Source organism: Zootoca vivipara, chromosome Z (genome assembly GCF_963506605.1).
Source record: "Zootoca vivipara chromosome Z, rZooViv1.1, whole genome shotgun sequence".
NCBI classification, from domain to species: Eukaryota; Metazoa; Chordata; class Lepidosauria; order Squamata; family Lacertidae; genus Zootoca; species Zootoca vivipara.
Genome location: NC_083294.1, coordinates 14755745 through 14778793, shown reverse-complemented (window position 1 = coordinate 14778793; position 23049 = coordinate 14755745). Strand labels below are relative to the sequence as shown.

Genomic DNA, 23049 nt, shown 5'->3' with positions numbered 1-23049 from the left:
CCAAATGCCATCCCTCCTTTTCATTGCCTGCTGGAAAATTTCAACACTTGCCAAGGCACTTCAGTAGGTAAATATCCAAAAAGCAGCTGGAAGCATAATCATTCCTGACATTGGCCTGGAGATATATATATAAAACAACCCACATTTTTTATTGTTAGCAACAATGTACGCTAGTGCTACCCAACCCTCTGTGCTCCAGCTGCTTTGGACTTCAACTCCCATCAGCCACAGGCAGCATGGGCAATGGAGAGGAATGATGGGAGTTGGAGTCCAAAAACATCTGGAGGGCCTCAGGGTTGGAGCAGGTTGATGCATAAACTTCTTTCCTTTTCTCTTTTTCTTTTTTCTTTTAACAAAGCAACGCTGACTTAAAGAACAAGATAAAACATGATTTTAAAAAAAATCAAAGCAAAATAAAAAGTGCTTTTGCCTTGCACGAGAAACCTTATTCATCTGTGCTGTTCTCTCCCCCCCCCAATTTCTTTCCTGCTCTCTCTCCCCACACCCAAAGGACTGATCTAAAAAAAGGCTAAGCAAAGAGAAGACAAAAGGAAGAGCCTGCTAGGCAGCCCCCCCCCGCCCCCCACTGCCTGACTGGCAGATTCCAGTTAGCACCTTATCAGTGCAGAGGCTGATCCTGCGTTTGCTACGGCAACCCAGAGCACCAGAGACAGCGGTGGAGAGGGGAGGGCAGTTTTGTAACCAGGGACGACAGCAGCAACACCGCCACTGGGCTCCAGCGAGGAGGAGCGAGCAAGAGAGAACGGGTAGGAAGAAGGGGAGAAGGAGAAAAGGCTGTCTGGAGAGAGGCAGAGAGGAAAAAGCTCCACGAATTTTCCGTTTCTGTTTTGCAAAAAAAAGGAAAGGCAAGTGAGCTTGGCGAAATCTCGTCATTTTTTTTTATTTCAGGAGGGCCCTGCTGAAACATTAACAAAACGACCTTCCCTGTTTCACTGGGAAATAATAATTATAATAACGAAAGGTTATTTTCTCTGTCTTCTCACTCCCCACCTTCCCCTTTTACACCAGCCGGTATGGAGGGAGACGACCGCCTCGCCATCTGCTTGTGACTGTTTTGCAGAGCTGAGTTGTGGATGCCAGAAAATAAGGGGACGTAAACCTCCTCTGGGACTCCGGACACTGGAATTGCAGCTGAACTTATAAAGCTTATTACCCCCTTGTTTCTCTTTCTCTCCCCCTCTCTCTTCCCCCCTTCCCCCCCACCTCTTTCCACCCCCCCCCATTTTTTGGGGTGTGTGTTAGCGCTACTTAGAGGAAATCGGAAGGGTCCGGTTTGGCTTTGAAACTGAGACAGTTCCTCTGTCGTCCTCCACCCTTCACATCGGATCTCTCTGCCCACCCCACTGGCTTCCTATATGCTTCTCCGCTAAGTGCAGGAAGGGGCTTTGAGAGAAATTTATGCCCTGTTAAAAAGTCCAGTGGACAAACCTTGCCAGATCGAGATGGGGAAATCGAACAGCAAGTTGAAGCCTGAAGTTGTGGAAGAACTGACGAGGAAGACATACTGTAAGCCATTCCTTTCTCTCTCTCTTTTTAATTAAAAATTTACTTTGAACAGCAAAATAATAATAATAATAATAATAATAATAATCTTGGGTTCTCTTAATGGTACAACTTTCCCAGGTACTGGAGCCAGCTAGGATGCAGAGAAGGCCTTGGACTGCAGAGGACGGGGGATCTTTGTTGGTTGTAGGGGATTTGGGGGAGGGCTGGGGGGGCATAGGGGGTGCACTTGTGTGATGACACACAAAGATTTTGGCCAGGAGATCTTGGGGGGGGGAGTTTAGTGGCAGGATATGGGGTCTGCAAGCCTGCCTGTAGTTGAGTGGTGCAAAATCTGCTGCATCGATGGAGAGGCAGGGAGGCGGGGTGGTGGTCCGAGAGGCTGGCACTGGGAGTGAGGGTGGGTGGGCGTGGAGGGAGTAATTTTTGCAAGGAGAACCCTGCCTCCATAGGTCAAAGTAAAAACAATAATAGAAAAGGCAAGCAGGTTCTTTTTCTTCCGCCAAGGAGGCTCACATGTTCTGTGGTGATTCATGTAGTGTTGAGATGCTCTCGGGTGTCGCCCCCCCCCCTTCAGCTTCTCCTGGGGGTGGGGACTGGCTGTGAGCCGGTATGGAATCAGGATGGATGTGTGTGAGTTCACATGTGTGGAGGAGAGAGGAAGGGGAACGTAATAGCCAAACCTCCTCCTGATTCATTTCTGGGGAGCTGATAGCCCGCTGTAGCCCGGGGGGGGGCTCAGAAGGGGGGTGGTGGTTCGTGGCAAAGGCAGAACGGTTTGTCTTTTTGCCAACCCTGAAACTGGGCATTGTGGGGCGGGGAGAGATTTAACAATCTGGAAAAGGAAAGAGAGAGAGAGAGAAATGTGTATGTGGAGAAATAAAACAAAGGGCATTAGGTGAAGATGGATGCCTGTATACAAGTTCTGTGCAAAGGAGGATCCAAGGTGTAGCCATGTGCATCATGTTCAATGTGGGTTTCCTCTAGACTTACAGTGTTGAAAGCAGCCCCATTGGGGGGGGTTATAGTTTGTGGTACTCAGATCAGACCAATTTGTTTTTAGCCCATGCAAGTCCTACTCAGAGTAGACCCATTAATAATATAAAAAGACCCCTGCTGGTTCAGATGAGATGCTGGTCTAGCCCAGCATCTTGTTTTCACAGGGGCCAGCCCCTGAATTGAAAACAATGGGCACAGCTAACTTAGACCCGTTCATTTTAATGGGTCTACTCTAAGCAGACAAATGTGGCAGGCAACTTGTATATATTTTTGGTCCATTTGTGGTTTCCTTTGGTATTTTGATGGAGCTTTGTGCGCAAAGTCCTGAATTTTAGCTGGAAAGCACTCCTTGGAGTTCTGAGATTCTGTACCTTCCTCTCCCTTTATTGTGTTAGTGCAAGGGAAGCAAAATGCCTTTCTAATAATGAAAGTGGGTCGCTGATTTGTGCTGCAGTGACTTTTCCTATGGCGGTGGCGGGAAGACGGCTCTTAACTCATGCTTGCGATTTCTGTGTTTCAAGTTGTTTTTCCTCAGGGAAAACAAGAGGCTGGGGACTGTGTTGGAGATTGCTTCCACTTTTCTGCCTGTTCAGTTTGGCTCACTTACTCAAGTCATCTGGAGAGCTGCTCTGCTCTTTAGGGGTGGTTTCCTGCTGCACAGATAAAGCCAGAATGTGGTTATTTTAGTTTGAAGGAATTCAGCTTCTCTTTTTCCCTGCCCCCTTTTCACAATTATACTTTATTAAGTTTCAACATTTTTAACGTATACAGTCGAAACACAATTTCATCTTTTCTTTTATTTTTGTTGGCTTCCCATCCCATTTTCCATAGAGTTGTTTTCAGGGAGCGGGATCCTGTTTTTCCTGTCTTGTCTGTGCCCTATCTTGGCATAGTAAATAAAAAATTAAAAAAATAACTTTTTGGAAGTATTATTTCTGTATTATGAAAGTTGTATTTTTTAAAAAAACCTTATTTCTTCTAAAGCACTCAAGAGTGCTTTCCTTCCTTGCATCCTTATTTTTTTCACCGCAACAACCCTGCAAGGTAGATGAGCCTGGAAGGAGAGTAGGAGCTGGCCTAAGGTCAGGCAGTGAGTCCGTGGCTGAGTGTGGATTTGAACCTGGGTCTCTGGGCTGTGCTTGATCCGTTGTTTATTGTGTTGTGCTACCTTTTCAGAAGGGTTGTGTGTGTGTGACAGTACATTGAACTGCACGGGATTATCAGTTAATTGTTTGCTGAAAATATGTATGTGAAATATTTATCAATGTGGGTAGCTGACTTTTAGAGAGGGCATGCCATTGTCTCCTGCTTCCATTGCTGGGGTTTGAAAGAGTTTTGCTGTTTTCAACTAGGTAGGGTCCATCCCATGTTCCTGATTACATGAGGACTATAACTTTGTTTTGTTTATTCAAACCCACTGGTATCTCCCAACAGGGCTGGGAAAAGAGTCTTGAAGCTCTGGAGAGCCACTGCCAGTTAGAGAAGACCAGACTTCCCCAACCTGGTGCCTTCAAATGCCACTGGACAATACCTCCCAGAACCTTTTGGCCATGCTGACTGGTGCTGATGGGAGCTATTGTCCAAGCACACCTGGAGAGCACCAGGTTGATGTCAGCAATGCTGTTCTCAATAGGCCGATAGTATGATTGATCATAAGGCAACTTTTCTATATGTTCTTATTGACCAAACTTTTAGTATGGAGAGGGCTAATGGACAGATCTTTCTCTCTTATACAGCCAGCTGTTGTGTGCATTGGCAGGAGTGACTATAAGCATCTCTGCCCCGTTCTGTTCCTCCCTGCCCCCTGTTCTGCCTTCTCCCAGGTCCAAGAGGACCTGCATGTCTGTGATCGCTTGCCAATTGGGCGCACCTAAAATGTAATGTGCCCGTGATGCTGGGAGTCTGTGGTGAGGGTGTGGCTGTCTCCCAGTTAAATCTGATTGACATAGGTTCAGAACAGATGTAACCTGGATAGCTCAGTTGGTTAGGGCGTGGTGCTTGTAATGCCAAGGTTGCAGGCTCGATCACCATATGGGACAACTGCATTTCCTGTATTGCAGGGACTAGATGATTCTTGGGGTCCCTTCCAACTCTACAATTCTATGATTCTATGAATGGAATACAGTTAGAGGTTGGTTCATTAGGGCAAATGGGGTACTGTTTCCCCCCACCACCACCGCAGACTGCCCTCAGCCAATCCGTACCTGCCTGCCTTCTTATAACCAGTCAAGCTTCCTCCTCCTTTTCCTCAGTCTCAGTGTTGCCCCTTGTAGAACTAGGCAGGGAGAAGATGGGGACAGAACTAGAATTATTTAGCTCTGCCTTTTGTTGGCTCTGCTTGGGCACTCTGCCTTCTGCCCTATCAGTCCCAATGAGCACCAGTCTTCAAAGACTCTTTTAACACAGTTATTTTAAAGGAATTAACGCTGATATGAGATGTGTGGATAGCCAGCCCCTGGATTTTTAAAAAGAGGACTTAACCCAGTCCTCTGTTAAATTTGTTCTATAAATATTTTTTAGCCAGTCTGGCTAAAAGGAGCCTGTGCAGACAGATGGTGGGGACAGATGACCTGGGAGGGCTAGCTGGCTTAATGCCCTGCTTGGGAGGTTTGCAGAGGTCTTTGGCTGGTTCTTTTCAGAAGGCAGTGGTAAACAGGATGGATCCATTGACATAACCCAGCTAGGTAGTCCACCTGGTTCTCAGGAAAGGAGTGGCGGGGGGGGGGGTTTAAACCACAGAGTCTAGGGCTTGCTGATCAGAAGGTCGGCGTTTCAAATCCCCACAACGGGGTGAGCTCTTGTTGCTCGGTCCCAGCTCCTGCCAACCCAGCAGTTTGAAAGCACGTCAAAGTGAAAGTAGATAAATAGGTACTGCTACAGCAGGAAGGTAAACGGCGTTTCCGTGTGCTGCTCTGGTTCGCCAGAAGCGGTTTTGTCATGCTGGCCACATGACCTGGAAGCTGTACGCCGGCTCCCTCGGCCAATAACGCGAGATGAGCGCCGCAACCCCAGAGTTGTCCGCGACTGGACCTAATGGTCAGGGGTCCCTTTACCTTTAGGCCAGGGGATAGCTGACCTTTAGATCCTGCTGGACTACAACTCCCATCACCCATGAGAATTGGCCCTGAGGGCTTGGGGGCCGATGGTGTTGTAGCGATGACAACTAACTAGGATGGTTTTAAAACAGAATTGCAGATTTGTGGAAGATATGGCTAATGGTTGCTAGCCGCAATGGCAGTATTCTCCCTCCACTGTTAGAGGCAATAATGACTCTAAATACCAGTTGCTGGGATTCATAGGTGGGGGAAATCACTGGTGCTCTCAGGTTCTACTTTCTGACCTCCCATTGGGCCATTTGTCAGCCACTGTGAGAACAGGATGCTGGACTAGATGGTTCCCACCCCCTTGGGCCTGATCCAGCAAGGCTCATCTTATGCTTTTACTATTTTAGGCAGCTGATTTTAAAAAGTAGTTGGTTTTAAAAGGTTTGCGGGGGGTACCTGGAAAGCTAAATGGTGGCATATTTCTTTGTCTCCAGTTGCCCCGGGACAAAATCTAAGCAGAATGGATCATCTTGACATCTAAATAAAAAGTTTTATACAGCCCCAGCAAGGTGATGATCTAAGGAATATGGGAACCAAAAAGCAAATCTGTGAGGCGAGATCTTAAGAAGAAATAGACAGAGCCCTGACTGAGGTTTCGGAGGAGGCCTCAGACACTGACATGACCAAAGCCAATATAAAGGCCCCAAAAGAAAGAACAGTAGCTGTCACAATGGAAGAGGACAGAGACTCAGAGGAGTACATTAATAAAATAAGGCAAGGACTGGTCTTGGACTGGGGAGCAGCCCTAGCTATTTCAGCAGAAATTTGATGTGCTATCTAATCAACTGTCATATATTTCTAAAACAACAAATGATGCGCACAATCTTGCTCTAACTAACCAATGTGGGATCAAACTCTTACAAATGACGGCTAGGAAGCTGAAGGAACAATTTGAGAGGGATAGGAGGAAAATTTTTTCATCTACAACGCCTACTGGAGAACCAGGAAGAGGGGCGGGAACATGGTTCAATTCATTATTGACTAGATACTCTCCTTGAATTTAAACATACCACTGTCCCCCATGGAAAGAGCCCATCGGGTTCCGGGAGGCAGAAGCAAAACTGGGGAAGCCCCAAGAGAAGTGGTAATTCTTTTTGAACAGAATAGACTCAAATACTCAATTTTCAGAGCACTAAGGAATGTTAAAGGTAAAGGGACCCCTGACCATTAGGTCGAGTCGTGACCGACTCTGGGGTTGCGCGCTCATCTCGCATTATTGGCCGAGGGAGCCGGCGTTTGTCCGAAGACAGCTTCCAGGTCATGTGGCCAGCATGACAAAGCTGCTTCTGGCGAACCAGAGCAGCACATGGAAACGCCGTTTACCTTCCCGCTGTAGCGGTTCCTATTTATCTACTTGCATTTTGACGTGCTTTCGAACTGCTAGGTTGGCAGGAGCTGGGACCAAGCAATGGGAGCTCACCCCATCACAGGGATTCGAACCGCCGACCTTCTGATCAGCAAGCCCTAGGCTCAGTGGTTTAACCACAGCGCCACCTGGGTCCCCTATGTTAGGAATGTTAGGAACCTAAAATATGGCGAAGCCACCGCTGAAATATTTCAGGATATCAGCCCAGCCACACTGTGGTGGCAAAGGACTCTCCAGCCTTATACATAAGGCTATAAAAGAAGTGGGCATAGCATATTGCTGGGGGTTTCCCTTTTAAGTTGATAGTCCAGCTAAAAAGCAGAACCTGGGTTGCAAGTGATAACCAGCAGACTGGCAACATGCTGAAAGAACTCCAGCTCTAAGCAGGAGATATCACCCCCCAGCTCAAGCACACAAGAACACCACCTCAGGCTGGACAACCAAAAAGGGCAGAAAGAAATAAGGCAACTCCAATTAGAAAGTAAGAAACTGTTTTATTTTATTTTATTTTATTTTAATACATGAAAAGCATCTGGACTCCACTCTAACAAGCACAACAGTAAATTGGAAGAGCCTTTGTCCTTGGGCATTAGGAGGTGTGTGCAGCTTAGCAACAAGCCCCCGCCTGCCCCCCTAATTGATCCTGGGTACCATGGGAGAGATCTCCACCACTCCCACGTTCCTGTTGGCAAGCAGGGATGCACACCCTAGCATTTGTGTATGTAGTTTTAGGTTTAAGTCATTTGATTTCCAAGTTATAGAAGTCCAGCAGAAAAACTGAGTTTCTTGAAAAATTCCACCTTTAATAGAGCAGGAACTACATACCTAGCATTTAACCCTCTGTTATCCACATTTCTACCAACATTACTATGATTCCTCAAAGCCAAACTACGTATAAATCTTCTCTCCTTCAACATTAGAGGGCTAGGGCCACGAATCAAAAGAGCCAGAGTGGAGGCAGCCCTGCAAAGGGAACATCCAGACATTGTTCTCCTGCAGGAGATGAACCAGAGGGCTGCCTTGCTGGGTAGGCGAGCAAGTACAAGCCCCCGGCTCTGGGAAAGCCAGAGCTGTGGCTGTCCTGATAAGCAAGCACTGCCCTCTGAGTGTTGGGGAAAGTTGGGAAGACTTGACAGGCAGATAGATACCTCTTTGTTCAAGGTGTCACAGGCAGCCATGAAATCACCATTGCTTATTTATATGCACCCAACTCAGCACAAGACGACTTTCTCCGGAAGATGCTAACATAATTAGACCATTTAAAAAGAGGACAAACCACAATAGGTAGAGACTTCAATTGCTGCAGCAATGACACAAAGGACCGAAGTAGGCACTGAACAAAATCTGCAACCCATGCTAGGTGGAAATATTAACTGAGCAGACCCCTGGCAGGCACTACACCCAGAAGGCAGGGAATTCTCATGTTTTTCCCCATAAGTCAATGTCACCTAGACCTAATATTAGTACCTAAACCAATCCATTTCTTGGGAAGAAGTCCTAGGGGTAATTAAGAATTTTAAATCTGGAAAGTCCTAAGGACTGGATGACTTTACAGGAGAGTTTTATAAAGCTTTTTGCAATGAGCTTTCCCCCCATGGCTGACCAAACTGTACAACTAGAAAGGGGGCGGGGGCGGGAAGCATCGCAAACATGGTGTTCTTCAAAACAGATGCTACTTTGAGTCATATAGCTCTCATTGATGTAGACACAAAGTTGTTCACATCAATAATGGTCAAGCATCTAAATACGTTTATAAATCAATACATATCTCCAGATCAAACAGGGTTCATGCTGGCTAGAAGAGAAGCAACACAAGTTTCATTAGAAGGGCACTAAATGTTACACATGAGCTGAATAGGGAGAAGAGAGCTGGCATATTAATATCTCTTGATGCCTATAAGACTTTTGATAGAACTGATTCATTGGTTTTGACACACCTGCTAAGGCGAATTGAAATTTGGATCTAAGTCCTTGCACCTCATTAAGCAATGATACTCCAAATCAAAAGCAATCATTTCAATCAATGGCTTCGATGCTTAGGCTATCGAGCTCTTATGCAGTTTGCATTGGTCATAGAGGCATTAGCCTTTCAACTGCACAATGATTTTTATAGAGAGGATGAGGTACACAAAATGAATATGTTTGCAGATGACACCCTCTTAATTCTGCAAAATCCACTTAAGCGGCAGTTAGAAATGTATCGTAGGGTAGCAGGATTGCAAATCAACTGTTGTAAATCCCTGCTCCCTCCTATCAATTTAGACAACACTACAAGAGACTGGTTGCTAGTTAACTCTCCATTTGCCATAGCACATGGAGGATTTAAATACTTAAGTATTAACCTTACTGTAGACACAAGACAACTGGGACATAGAAACTATAGGGGACTGTATAAAAAGAATTTAGGAAATGGAAACATCTTAGCATTAGCTGGCTCAGGCAAATAGCCGTAGTCTAAATGTTAATGTTACCTAAACGCTTATACTTTTTTTTCTTTCAAGTTTGCCTATTCTAATCCCTCCTCTTCATCTAAAGAGATGGCAAAACAAACTCAATGCATTTGTGTTGGGAGGCAAAAAATCTAGGATAAGCAACAATGCTCTGTAGACACAGAACAAAAGGAGGAGTGGAAAGTGTTCTGTTTTGCTGCTTTTCAAATCCAATCCTTGATTCCATTGCTCAGGGTAAGAACAGAGGACCCTTGAGTCCAACATGAGATGCTCTCTTCCACACCTTCAATGGGAAGTCACCTTTTCTTACCTTTGTATATGCAGGAGGTAAGGAAAATAGACAATCCATTTACAAGATCAGTACTGATGGTGTGGAGAACATGGAGTGAAACACTGGGCCCTGACCCTCACCACTGGTCCCATTCCTGGATCATCCAGCTTTCATCCACACAGATAAATATCAACTGTTTAAGGATTGGGAAGATGTAGGCATTTACACAATCCATGCCCTGCTTCCCAGAGCGAAAGCAATATCCAAAAAGAAACTGCAGGTTAAATAAAAAGGCATTTGTACTACCTGGTTTTAGGTAAATCAGGCTCATTCTTTTGTGCTTTGTTTAGAGAGCAGAGGAGAGGGCTTGTGCACACTTACCTTGTTTGAATCCTTCTACAGCAAGTCAGCATATGACCGGAAGGGTGCTGCTTTCCTAATATACAGCAATTGGTAATGTCATAAAGCAGGAGATGCTAGAGGCCTTCATTTTTTTAAAATGGGAATTAGGCTACCCAACTGAAGATCACAAATGGGAGGGTAGCTGGACACCCCTCTGCCTCACTGCCTTAAAACCACCTCTCCTTGCTTACAGGAGGCCTTGCTCAAGGTCATCCTTTGGTGGCCCTGGATACCAGTCAGGCTTGCAAAAATTAATCCCTCCCTTTCCCTTTCATGTTGGAAGAGTTGTTGTGAACTGGGGTCATTTATTCATGTTTGGTGGGAATGTCTCCATGTTAAAAACTTTTGGAATAGAGTATTCTCCATGATAAGCCAACCCCTTTCTCCAAATCCTGCCTTAGCCCTATGATCTTTGGACATAGACTTGGGCTCCATTCTCCACCACAAAACTGGACAGCTTCTGACTGCAGCACAATTAGCAATAGCTCATCAGCAATGGAAGAACCAGACTGAAATACCCCTGAGCATATGGGGAAATAATATATGGAATACACCAAAGTCTAAGGAGGACAATTAAGGACATATGCATAGAAACACCCTACAACAAACATGGGCCCCTTTCTGTAACTATGTTAACAACCAAAATTATATCAACCACTCAATATACTTAGTCGAGAGGTTACAGTAAGTAAAATGTTTGAACACATTGAGTGTGTAAGCCTATGTCTAAAGTCAATGGATAGAAAAAAACACTATTAGATGTAATGCTGGATACTTGTTTCTCGTATTTCTATTTATTTAAAAACGAGTTAGTTAAAAATCAAAAAATGTTTATAAAAGGCTATTGACTGGTTATTGATTTATTTTTCTGGTTTGATGTTTTATTATTGACTAGTATCATGAAGCCCGTTAAATTAACGCGTGCTAGAATTAATTAGTGGGGTTCCCCCCCGATGACTCACCCACCGCCACCACCTCAGCCCCTCACTCAGTCCCTTCGCCGCCCCCCGCCCCAGCCAGCTGCCTCCTCAGCTTCCTCTCTCCCTCCCCATTTCCCACCCTCTTTTTTCTACTCCTCTTTTCTCTCTCCCCCCCCCTCTCTCCCCTCGCTGGTCCCAGTTGCAGCAGCCCTTCCAACCCCCCCCCCCAAATCCACACACACTTCCAGGGACTAATTCCCCCTTCCCCCGCGGGTGCGCCCACCCGCCCACTCTCCTGCTTTCGCCCCTCAGTAACGGCTAAACGATCCTTCAGCCCAGCAGCCGCATCACTTGCGGCTCATGCGCTCTCTCTATCCACACCCACCTACCCTCCCTTTCCCTTTCGCCGGCACACACCTGCCTCCTCTCCTTCCCCTCTAACGGAGAAGAAACCAGGAGGAAAGAGAGAGATCCTTCTGTAGCGCAGGGGAAGCCACACACTTTTTTTTTGTATGGTTGTGTATATGCAAGCATGTAATCTCTCTCACGGTCCTGGTTTATCCCGTCCAAAGTCTCTGCGCTCCAAGTCCCAATGGCTGTCCGTGGGGCACATGCGCAGTAGCGCAAACCCAGGGACACAGGGACTGGACGCAGAGACACTTGGACTTTATTATATAGGATGCCCTGGGTTTGTTTGTTGGGATTTTTTTTTTATAATATTATGATCTTGTGATGTGAGTCAGCATGTGGATTGTTTCTCATATATATATATATATATATATATATATATATATATATATATATATATATATATATGAAGCTCTGGATTTGTTAGCCACCTTGAGTCATGTTTGAGAATTAGTTAGGATAAAAACCGATAAAAGTCAGTGGGGACTACTGGTAGCAGCTTGGAGGCTTCCTGGAGATGTCTGGCTGGCAGCTCTTAGGATCTTGAACATCAGGTAGATCAACAGTGTTTAACCTTTCCAGATCCAGGGCCTTCTTTTAACCCGAATATGCATCTGGGACCCATTTCTAAATCATTCCTCATATATTTGCATAGCCGCGGTAGTGCTCCTGTTGCAACACACCTTGGATCTGGCCGTGACCCACTAGTGGGTCCCGAACCACCGATTGAAGACCAATGCCCTAGATAGACCACAGCTTTGTCCCTACACAACACTTCTTAATGTCGTAAATGTCGTACAAATGAACTTTTCAGACAATGCCCAACAGGCTCTCTTTCCATCCTCTACTGATCTTTGGGCTAATCTGTCTTTTGAAAGGAATCTCACCCCCCCCCCCCCCGTTTAACATGCTTCGCAGTGTTAAACAGAGCCACTGACTTATTCTATTTGGCATGATCAGTTTGCTCTGAATGGGGCGATTCTCTTGACAAGAAAAAAAAAGGTGGAGCTGTTTTTAAGTGGAGATTTGGGGGCACGTTTCAAGGAGTGTGGGGTTTCTGCCCCTCCTTCCTTTTTTTCGCCTTGGAAATGTGCAGATTGAGTCCGAGGCTCCAGCTTTGGCAAAACTGTTGAATCCAGAGCACGTACCCAGGCAAAGGTGTGCTCACTCTCATCCTCCCTCCCCTCCCTCTGTTGCCGCCTCTGCTGCAGTCCACAGAATTGCTTACCCAAAAAGGCAATCAAAGAGGACGCCACAGGTTCATGTGTTTTCCCTGCACAGTGGTGCAATGCACAACCCTTAAAAAGCCAGCACCGTTTCAAGAAGGCTCAGAGAGCAGACAGCGTCTTTCCAAAGAATGCATGGCAGGTTGCTGGTCCTGCTGGATTGGATTGACAGTCTGCCCCAGTCCGGGGGCGGTAGGCAACATCTAGTGGTCCCCAGAGCCTAATCTAATGGGGTGCCAGTTGGTCCCTCTGCTAACCCAGAATTTCAAAAGTGACCTGGAGGGAAAATAAGAAGCTGCTTTGTACTTAAAAGGTAAAGGTAAAGGGATCCCTGACCATTAGGTCCAGTCGTGACCGACTCTGGGGTTGCGCGCTCATCTCGCATTATTGGCAGAGGGAGCCGGCGTATAGCTTCCAGGTCATGTGGCCAGCATGACAAAGCCGCTTCTGGCAAACCAGAGCATCACATGGAAACACCGTTTACCTTCCCGCTGTAGCGGTTCCTATTTATCTACTTGCATTTTGACATGCTTTCGAATTGCTAGGTTGGCAGGAGCTGGGACCAAGCAACGGGAGCTCACCCCGTCACAGGGATTCGAACCACCGACCTTCTGATCAGCAAGCCCTAGGCTCAGTGGTTTAACCACAGCGCCACCTGGGTCCCTTTTGCCTTGTACTTAGTCCGGCCCTTAATAACATAAGGAGAGCCTGCTGGCCAAAGGGAGTGCATCTGGTCCAGCATACTGTTCTCACACTGGCCAGCTAGATACCCCAAAGGGAAACCCTCTAGCAAGCCTTGAGCACAAGAGGACTCTTCCCTCCTGTGGCTTCCAGCAACTGGTATGCAGAAGCATTCCTGTTCTGACTGTGGAGGAAGAGCATAGCCATCGTGGCTAGTAGCAATGGATAGCCCTCTCCTCCATGAGTTTTTCTAATTATTATTTTCATCTAAAAATAAAGAAACCAATCCTCCTGATTCTGAATAGGAGATGCTGAGGATTGAAGATCAGACCTCCTGCATGTTCCGCCTTTGGGGAGAAGAGCTATGCTGCAATGCTGTGTTTTAAATGCCACATTATTTTGATAGAAGGGTTGGTTTGTTGTTGACTGTTGTCAACTTTGGTGGAAAGCGGCCTACTGGAAAGGAATGTGTAAAATAAATACTGTTTTTGCTTTCCCAGCAAGCCAGCTTGCCACCAAAGGTTGAGGATAACCTATCATTCTGCTTCCTCTGTTAGAGGCAGCCAGCCACTGAATACCATTTGCTGGGAATCACAAGTGGGTTCAGTCCCGAGGACAGAAATTTAGGTTATCAAAGGGGGCAGTGGCTAGCTGGAAAGGGAACAGCATCAAAAGTGTGGTGGAAGCCAGGTGGAGTGTGGTGCTGACATTCTGGCACTGGGGGTGGAGAATCTGAACTCAGCATCCCCCAGTGTAGTAGTAATAATGATGATGGTTACAGGTAGGTAGCCGTGTTGGGTATCTGAAGGAGTGTGCATGCACACGAAAGCTCATACCAAAATAAAAACTTAGTTGGTCTTTAAGGTGCTACTGAAGGAATTTTTTTATTTTAATAATGATGATGATATTGACCACTCCAGTTAGAGCTGGGAGAAATTCCCTGCCTGAAACTCTGGGGAGCTGCTTCCTGCTTCTCAGTGCAAATAGTATTGAGCTTGATGGATCCTGTGGTGTGATTTGATTTAAGGCCACTCCCTGCAGTTATCACCATACGTTGTCAATCTTGACTCAGAGACTTCTGTCTGCTGAATCCATTTCCCAAAACCTACCGAGTCCCTTTTCTTCAATATTTAATGGCACCTGAAGAGATTTTAATTGCGAATTAGCGCAACTTTCTGTTGCTGTCCCTGGGGGTGGGCGAATGGGATGAGTCTGCTCTGAGGCCTTTTGTTAGGGTGTCGGGAGTGGCGAGACTGGTTGCTGCATTCTTAGGAAGCAAGCCTAAAAATAAAATAAATATTCCAGCAGACCTGGGAACTTACTTCCACATTTGCCAGCCCTGGGCTCCGTTTTGGAAGGCTTTGTAGCATTCTGCTTCTCCTGCCAGAGGCAAGATGCCTCGGAATACCAGTTATTGAAAATTATTATCATTCACCTTTAAGAAATCAACAGCAGCAACGCCAGGATGTAGTCCACTAAGGCACCATCTGCAGCATACCTTTAAAGCAGAACCATGTCATTTTAAACACCCATGGCTTCCCTGAAAGGATCCTGGGAACTTCAGTTTGCTGTTAGGGGCCAAGAGTTGTTAGGAGGCTCACAGCTTACCCACCACAGAGCTACAATTCCCAGAGTTCCCCCGAGAAGAAGGATTGCTAACCCACTCTGGGAGTTGTAGTTCTGTGAGGGGAAAAGAGTGACGGTTTCCTAACAACTCTTGGCATGTAATAGCAAACTACAATTCCCAGGATCCTTTGGGGGGAAGCCACAGCTGCCAAATAGCCCACTGACTCTAGAAATGAATGGGTGTCATGCCTTGAGTCTCAGAATAAGCAGCTCTTCCACCCACTCTTCCTGGGTGCTGGGAGAGCAGTGAGGAATCTGGAGCAGATTTTGTTGTTGTTGTTTAGTTCTGTGTTTTTTTTTGTCTTGACCACCCAGCCTTGTATCTTGACAGCTTGGCCTGGTCTCCATAAGGGAGCAGAAATTCTGCATAGGTGGGTGAGCTGGGCGGCGGAAGGGGAGGGTGGATCTTCCATGCTGCTCTGCTGAAGCAAATTTTTAAAATGTTGCTAGCCTTTGAAGAGACCCTCTCCTCTGATTATCATTCAGGTGGCACAGGATTGAAGAGGCGTAGGCATTGTTTTAATAAGCTCAGGAGTGCCAGGGATTTCTTTATTCTCCAGCTCCCCGCACAACAATAGGTTCCACCCCGTCAACGCCGCCTTTCCCCTCCCTGTCGTGTGACACTGGCCTAGCAACAAATCAGTGCTGGAAGGAAGCCAGCTGCAAATCCCCTTTGGGAACAAATTTCTGAAAGTCGGCATCTCATATTTAAGCCTGGGGAGGAGGGAGGGTGGGGAGAGAAATTTCTGGCCTATTTCCCAATGAGGTGTTCAGTGGAGGGCAAGGAAGCATTTTACCGCACTCCTGACGGCTGCCAACATCCCTGGCCTCATGCCAGGAGAGGGTGGGGCCCAAATGGGAGTGGGTGGGATCAGATTTGGAAGTGGGAGGAGTCACTGTCTCATTCACACACACACACACACACATATATGAGAGCTGGTAGTGGTGTAATGGTTAGAGCGTTGGAGACGGGTTTGAATCAGGTCATGGAGCTTGCTGTATGGGTCATAGTCACTATCTCTTGCCTGACCTACCTCACAGGGTTATTTTGGGGATTAAATGAGGACCAGGACAATGATTCAATTTCCCCAATCAGCCATGAAGCTCACTAGGTGATTGTGGGCCAGTTGCTACCTCTCAGCCTGACTTACTGGGCAGACTTCTTGTAGGGTTTAAATGAGAGCCAGGTCCTGGGAGAGACCAGGGTTCAAATCCTCCATGTGGCCATGAAGTTCATTGGGTGAGATTGGGTCTGTCACTGCCTCTGAATCTAGCCTATTTCATAGGGTTGCTGTGAGGATTAAATGAAGAAGAGTAAAACTATGTAAGCCACCTTGAGCTCCTTGGAGAAAAAGTTGGGATAGAAATGCAATAGATACTGGTGTCAAACACATATTCAGCACACACTTACTGTGGCTGTTTAACAACTGTTTTTATATTTATAGGGGTTTTGTGTGTGTGTGTGGGTGGGTGTATGCAGATAGTTTTAGGTTTTTATTTATTCATTTATTAAATTTGTGCCTCACCTTTCCTCCCATAAGGGACGCAGGGCATCAAGCAGCAAACTGTTAAAACAGCGCAATTTAAAATTAGATTGAAAACAAACACATTTAAAGCATTTAGAAAGCATTTAAAACAATCTAAAGCTTTTTAAAGTTTAGAACCTCTAAATACATTGAAAAGCCATTGCAATACACAAAAAGCAGGAAGACCTAGTGTGTAAGGGAGAAGGCTATCCTGACATGCAGGGGTTTTGTTGTTGCTGTATGGAGCAGCATGCACCTGTGGACTGTAACCTGAAGCCCAGGTGTAGGTTGACTACCTCAGCGAAATGTGGACTTGAATGAGTTACATACTGTACTTATTTTTTGCACTTTTAATGTTTACGTAACTCGAATTGCTGGAATTTTGATGGGGCAGGAAATCACTGAACCAAAAAGCATTAAAAAAAAGAAGAAGCTAAGATCACTGCCAGGATCTCAGTTCTCAATAATAATCAATTTTAGAATTATGAATTTATACAGGGTTTTTTGGGGTGAGAAATAGCCTGTTTTATGGGTTTGCAAAGTTTTGTGAAGGTGGGTGTTTGTGTATGTGGAGCTAACATCTGACATGAAGTTGATATAAGCCTGCTGGACGTACTTGGTGTCCCCAGGACACAGATGCAGGAAACCTATGGATTGCTTTTTAACAGAGAAGCTTTTGCACGATTCATTTCCAAAAGCCTGGGCCTGAAAAAGCAAACTTTTCAGTTCAGCAAAATGCACATCCTGCAAATATGCTACGAAATTTGCTGCGGATCCTCGTTGAGCCTTTCTGCAAGATCGTAGTGGGGGATATGAACAGTGTTGACTGCAGCACTTGGAAGCTTGTGGCGACTGCCAGGGACCCCGTGCCCTGGTAGGCCCCACTTCTGATCCTTTATCTGAGCCTCACTGGATGTTCCACCAAGAAACCATTTCCATCTCCCATGACACTCCCAGCTTAGCATCACTCTGATGCATTGTGGGAAATTTTTTAAAGATGAGCTCCTGCTGCTTCATAGCCCTGCCTGTGCTGATTGTTGAGACCTAACCTGGAAGGAGCAGCTGCCACTCACGGGATTGCTCCCCCACTCTACTTCTGCCATTTGAAGCAGTACAGTCCAGACATGGATTTACAGCCTCAGTGAGAATGACAGGCAGGGCTGTCAGTGGATGAGGATTTGTTTTCCAGCACTGACATTTCTGTCACTGATCATGGTGTAGGAGACTGGCATTCTAAGATAAAGCACATACAGCAAAGTCAAAACTCTGATGAGGATTTAAATCAGGGATGGGAATAGTCCAGTCCAGGCTCTAGATAAGGCCCTCAGTTCCTCTCTACCTGACTCTCTGCAGGCCACACCCCTTCTCTCCAAAGGCCATACCTCTTGCCTCTAAATAGAAGAGGTATTCCTCCTGAGAGAATGCCTCTTCTTAGATCAGCTTCCCCACTGCTGATCATAGCATAATAGAATTGTAGAGTTGAAAGGGACCTAAAGGGTATTCTAGTCCAACCCTCTGCAACGCAAAGAGGAGGCATTCCCTTCTCAAGAGTTGGATGAATGCAAGAGATGGAAGACTGCTTTTATTTGGGAGAGGCATTCCCATATGACAAAGGATAATTCCTCTTCTTGATTCACTTCTCTGGAACGTGTGGCCCTCCAGATGTTGTAGGACTCCAGTTCCCATCAGCCTGAGCCCCTGCCCAGCAAACATTCTCAGATGGTGAGGGTTGTATTCCAACAGCATCAAGAAGGCCGGTCAGCTGCCCCTGCTCTCTTTGAAAGTGTGTCATCAGTTTTATTTATTTTTACCACTGAAGGGAGGAAGCATGCACCAGTTCAATTCTTTCAAAGCCAGCTCTTTATGCAAGCGAAACTACTTGACGAAACAAAACAAAACTGACCATTGCAGCCCTCAATGTTACGTGTTATTTGCCCCCCACCTTCCTGCATTATTTCACCATCTGCTAGAGGCTTAAGTTATGATAATTGAGCATTGCCAGTTTTTATTTTTTACTTTTGCCCTGCTTGTGAAGGAAGTGTAAATGCTGCTGACGGGAGTGCGGTGCTGGTGGGTGGGCAGAGAAGTGTGAAATGCGCTTGCATTCAGCTGCGATGGCGCATTTTGTGTGAATGGGGAGAGAGTTGAGTGTGTGAGAGAGAACAGTTGGATGGCATTGCTATGGTGGCTGCCAAGAGCTGTCAGCATGACAACCACATAGATCTGCTAGTGCAAAGCAGATTACTATGTTTCTATTGAATCCAGCCCTTACTCTATAAGGACTAGAATCTTAGGTCAGCAGCAGAGTATCTGATTGACATGCAGAATTTCCTGGGTTCAGTCCGTGTCGGTATGGATAGTAATGAGTTTGATGGGCCAATATTTCTGATTCAGTATAAGGAAGATTTCTTTGTTCCTGGGTTCAATCTCCAATGACATTTCTTGGTAGAGCTGGGAGAGACCCTTGCCTGAAACTACGGAAATCTGCTTTTGCCAGTCAGTGCACACAACAATGAGCTAAATGGACCAATGCTGTGACTCAGCACAAGCCAGCTTCTCGTGTTCCTAAACACTGCTGAAACTCCCTGGCAGAGGGAGTGCATGGTTCTCCTGCCTCTCCATTCACCAGTGTGATGAGCGTGGTCACTGCGGCGTGGCTGCCTCTGCTGCAGAAAACCCTCTTTCCCGCTAGGCATGTGTATGTCAATCCATCACTCGGCTAATGCTCCTTTTGTCCTTCCAGCCTTTGCTAACATGCTCAAGCCAGCTCCTTGCTGTATCCATCTCCCAAAGCCGCGCAGATTAAAACAACACCGCCCTCCACAATCTCTCCCTCTCTCTCTTTCTCTCTTCCTTGTCAAGTAATGAATAAATATTGATTTATTTCAGGTTAATTAAAACCCCTCCTGGAAGAATAATCCAGTCCTACGTGCTTTTAAGACTTAGAGATAGCAGGGGAAAGATATATAGATTAATTTCTCTTAGAATCATAGAATCGTAGACTTGGAAGAGACCACAAGGGCCATCCAGTCCAACCCCCTGCCGAGCAGGAAACACCATCAAAGCATTCTTGACATATGCCTGTCAAGCCTCTGCTTAAAGACCTCCAAAGAAGGAGACTCCACCACACTCCTTGGTAGCAAATTCCACTGCCGAACAGCTCTTACTGTCAGGAAGTTCTTTCTAATGTTTAGGTGGAATCTTCTTTCTTGTAGTTTGAATCCATTGCTCTGTGTCCGCTTCTCTGGAGCAACAGAAAACAACCTTTCTCCCTCCTCTATATGACATCCTTTTATATATTTGAACATGGCTATCATATCACCCCTTAACCTTCTCTTCTCCAGGCTAAACATACCCAGCTCCCTAAGCCGTTCCTCATAAGGCATCGTTTCCAGGCCTTTGACCATTTTGGTTGCCCTCTTCTGGACACGTTCCAGCTTGTCAGTATCCTTCTTGAACTGTGGTGCCCAGAACTGGACACAGTACTCCAGGTGAGGTCTGACCAGAGCAGAATACAGTGGTACTATTACTTCCCTAGATCTACCGGTAGATGCTATTTTCTTTTTCTTGCCAATTGACAGTCAAGTGGAAATTTATTGTCAGGGAATGAGTCGAGAGGTTGAAGCCAAGTTAATCAAGGGTCAGGAAACCAAACCTTATGAGAAACAGTTGAAGGAGCTGAGCATGTTTAGCCTGGTGAGGAAGAGACTGAGAGGAGATATGATAGCCATCTTCCAATATCTAATGGGTGGTCACATGGAAGATGGAACAAGCTTGTTTTCTCCTGCTCCAGAGGGTAGGTCCCAAACCAATGGTAGCTTAGTTGGTGGAGTATGAGACTCTTAATCTCAGGGTCATGGGTTCAAGCAGCATGTCGGGGAAAAAGATTCCTGCATTGTAGGGAGTTGGGCTAGATGATCCTCGTGGTCCCTTCCAACTCTACAGTTCTATAAGTTGCAAGAAAGCAGATTCTGACTAAACATCAGGAAGAACTTTCTGACAGTAAGAGCTGTTCAACAGTAGAACAGACTCCTTGGGAGGTGATGGACTCTCCTTCCTTGGAGGTTTTTAAGTAGAGGCTGGATAGCCACCTGTCATGGATGCTTTAGTTGAGATTCCTGCATTGCAGGGGGTTAGATTAGATGACCCTTGAGGTCTCTTCCAACTCTACAGTTCTACGCTTTTATGATTCTAACAGAGAGGGGGGGGGCGTGAGCTTGGTTTGATGGAGGAGAGGGCTATTGTTGGTTGCTAGCCTTTATGGCTATGTTCTGCCTCCTCAACTGGAGGCAGCAATGCTTTGAATATCAATAGCTGGAAACTTCAGGGGGGAAGTGTTCTTGTGCTCGAATCCTGCTTGTGGGTTTCCCATTGGGGCATCTGGCTGGTCACTGTGAGAACAGAATGCTGGGCTAGGTGGGTCATTGACCTGATGCAGTAGGCTCTTCTAATGTTCTTATGATACCTGGCAAAAGGGGTCGTCTTCCCCTTTCAGATCACCCTTACACCAGTGGTGGGTGGAAATAGAATTTTTTGTATGCGTTCATGCTGATAATCCTGGCATTGTAGGTTTGAGCCAGCCCTGTCCAGAAATCCTGATGGTTCAGGGAGTCAGTTCCTAATTTTAGAGCACCAGAAGAGGTCCTGCAATGCTGGACGAGGCCAGTGGGCCATCTAATCCAGCATCCTGCTCTCACGGTGGCCAAGCAGATGGTAAATCCACAACAGCGCTCTCCTCACGTATGATTCCCAGCAACTCGAAATCCTGCCTTAGTGGAGGAGGAGGAGGAGGAACGTAGCCATCATGGATAGAAGTCATGTCTGGTTAATCCTCTTTTAAAGCTATCCGAGTTGGTGGTCATCACTGCATCTTGTAAAGGAGGGGGACAGGTTGATGAAGTATGAAAAAGAATATTAGAATGATAAGGGTATTAGAATGGGCTGATGGATCAGGCTAGAGGGGGCCCAGCTAGTCCAGCATCCTATTCTCACAGTGGCTGGACAGGTGCCCATTATGAGAAGCCCACAAACAGGACATGAGAGCAAGAGCTTTCTGTCTGCTTGTGAGTCCCGGCAACTGGTATTCAGGGGCATATTGCAGCCACTGTCATATATAGCCTTATCCTCCAAAAATTTGTATAATCCTCTTTTAAAGCCATTGAAGTCGCTGCCTCTTGCGGCAGGGAATTCCACAGTTTCACTGCCCAATCAGTGTGGACGGTGAGATGGGCCAGGATAATAATGGTGGTGTGCCCTCCCTGCTCCAGCAAGTGAAACAGGCAATAATGACTATATCTTGTCTCTGATCATCAGCAGAAATGTCTGAATGAAAACAAGATGTGTGTTTGGGGGGAGGGGAGAACCAAGGGGCCACAGGACAAATGAGGCCTATAAGACCTCTCTCACTGGTCGTCAGGGCCTTCCCAAGGCTGCACTACTTTTCCAGGCCACATCCCCTCAAATAAGGGATCATCCCTCCCACAGAGGTAAAGGTAAAGGTAAAGGGACCCCTGACCATTAGGTCCAGTCATGACTGACTCTGGGGTTGCGGCGCTCATCTCACGTTATTGGCCAAGGGAGCTGGCGTACAGCTTCCAGGTCATGTGGCCAGCATGACAAAGCCGCTTCTGGCGAGTGAGAGCAGCACATGGAAGCGCCGTTTACATGGAAGCGCTGTAGCGGTACCTATTTATCTACTTGCACTTTGAGGTGCTTTCAAACTGCTAGGTTGGCAGGAGCAGGGACCGAGCAACAGGAGCTCACCCCGTCGTGGGGATTCGAACCGCCGACCTTCTGATCAGCAAGCCCTAGGCTCTGTGGTTTAACCCACAGTGCCACCCGCATCCCCCACAGAGATATGCTGGGCCTAAACCTGGAGGCACAGTATAACCAGTGCAGAATTCTCTGATGGTGTTGATGATTTATTGCATTTATGTTCCACTTTTTCCTCCAAGATGCTCAAGGTGGTGTACCTGGTTCTCTCCCTCCTCATTTAATCCCCATTCCACCCCTGTGAGGTATGTTATAGGCTGAGAGGCAATGGCTGTGACCCAAGACCACACCTAGTGAGCGTCATAGCCAAGTGGGTCCTGGCTTCCTAGCTCAACACTCTAACCATTCTGCCCCAGTGGCTTTGTCTTCTCTCCTTTGAAACCAGACATGGGGACATGGGCGTAGCCAGGATTTTTGTTAGGGGGGATAGGACTTTTGTTAGTGGGGACAGAACCAATGTGATTTATCAGTTAGTTAGGTATTTCTATTGTTTTACTTGATCTAGAGTGGCAGCTGCCCCCCCCCCAGCACATGTTTGAAGCTACCTTTTTGTATTTTCTACCTAAGGGTATTCTGCCTCTATTCTCCTTGCTTGGATAAATGCATGAATTTGACCTTTGGAAGGTTTTGTAAGTAAATCATTTTAAACTTATTTAACAGTGTGGTCTGTTCATTGCAAGAGGGGTAGAAAGAGAGGCGCATGTGGCCTAAACTAGGAACCTATATTCTTAACACTATACTCCTTGACTTTTGTGTATTTAAACTCTGCTATTG

The 23049-nt window shown here is 46.3% G+C and overlaps 1 protein-coding gene across 1 annotated transcript in view; it reads left to right on the top strand.

Moving 5' to 3' along the window:
• The first annotated feature begins 583 nt into the window (after nucleotides 1-583).
• Nucleotides 584-23049, top strand: part of NCS1 (neuronal calcium sensor 1) — a 47839-nt gene continuing 25373 nt past the window's right edge. The window contains exon 1 of the mRNA XM_035112984.2: nucleotides 584-1527. Coding sequence (XP_034968875.1) covers nucleotides 1464-1527 — 64 coding nt within the window. The 5' untranslated portion in view covers nucleotides 584-1463. The remainder of the gene's footprint in view (nucleotides 1528-23049) is intronic.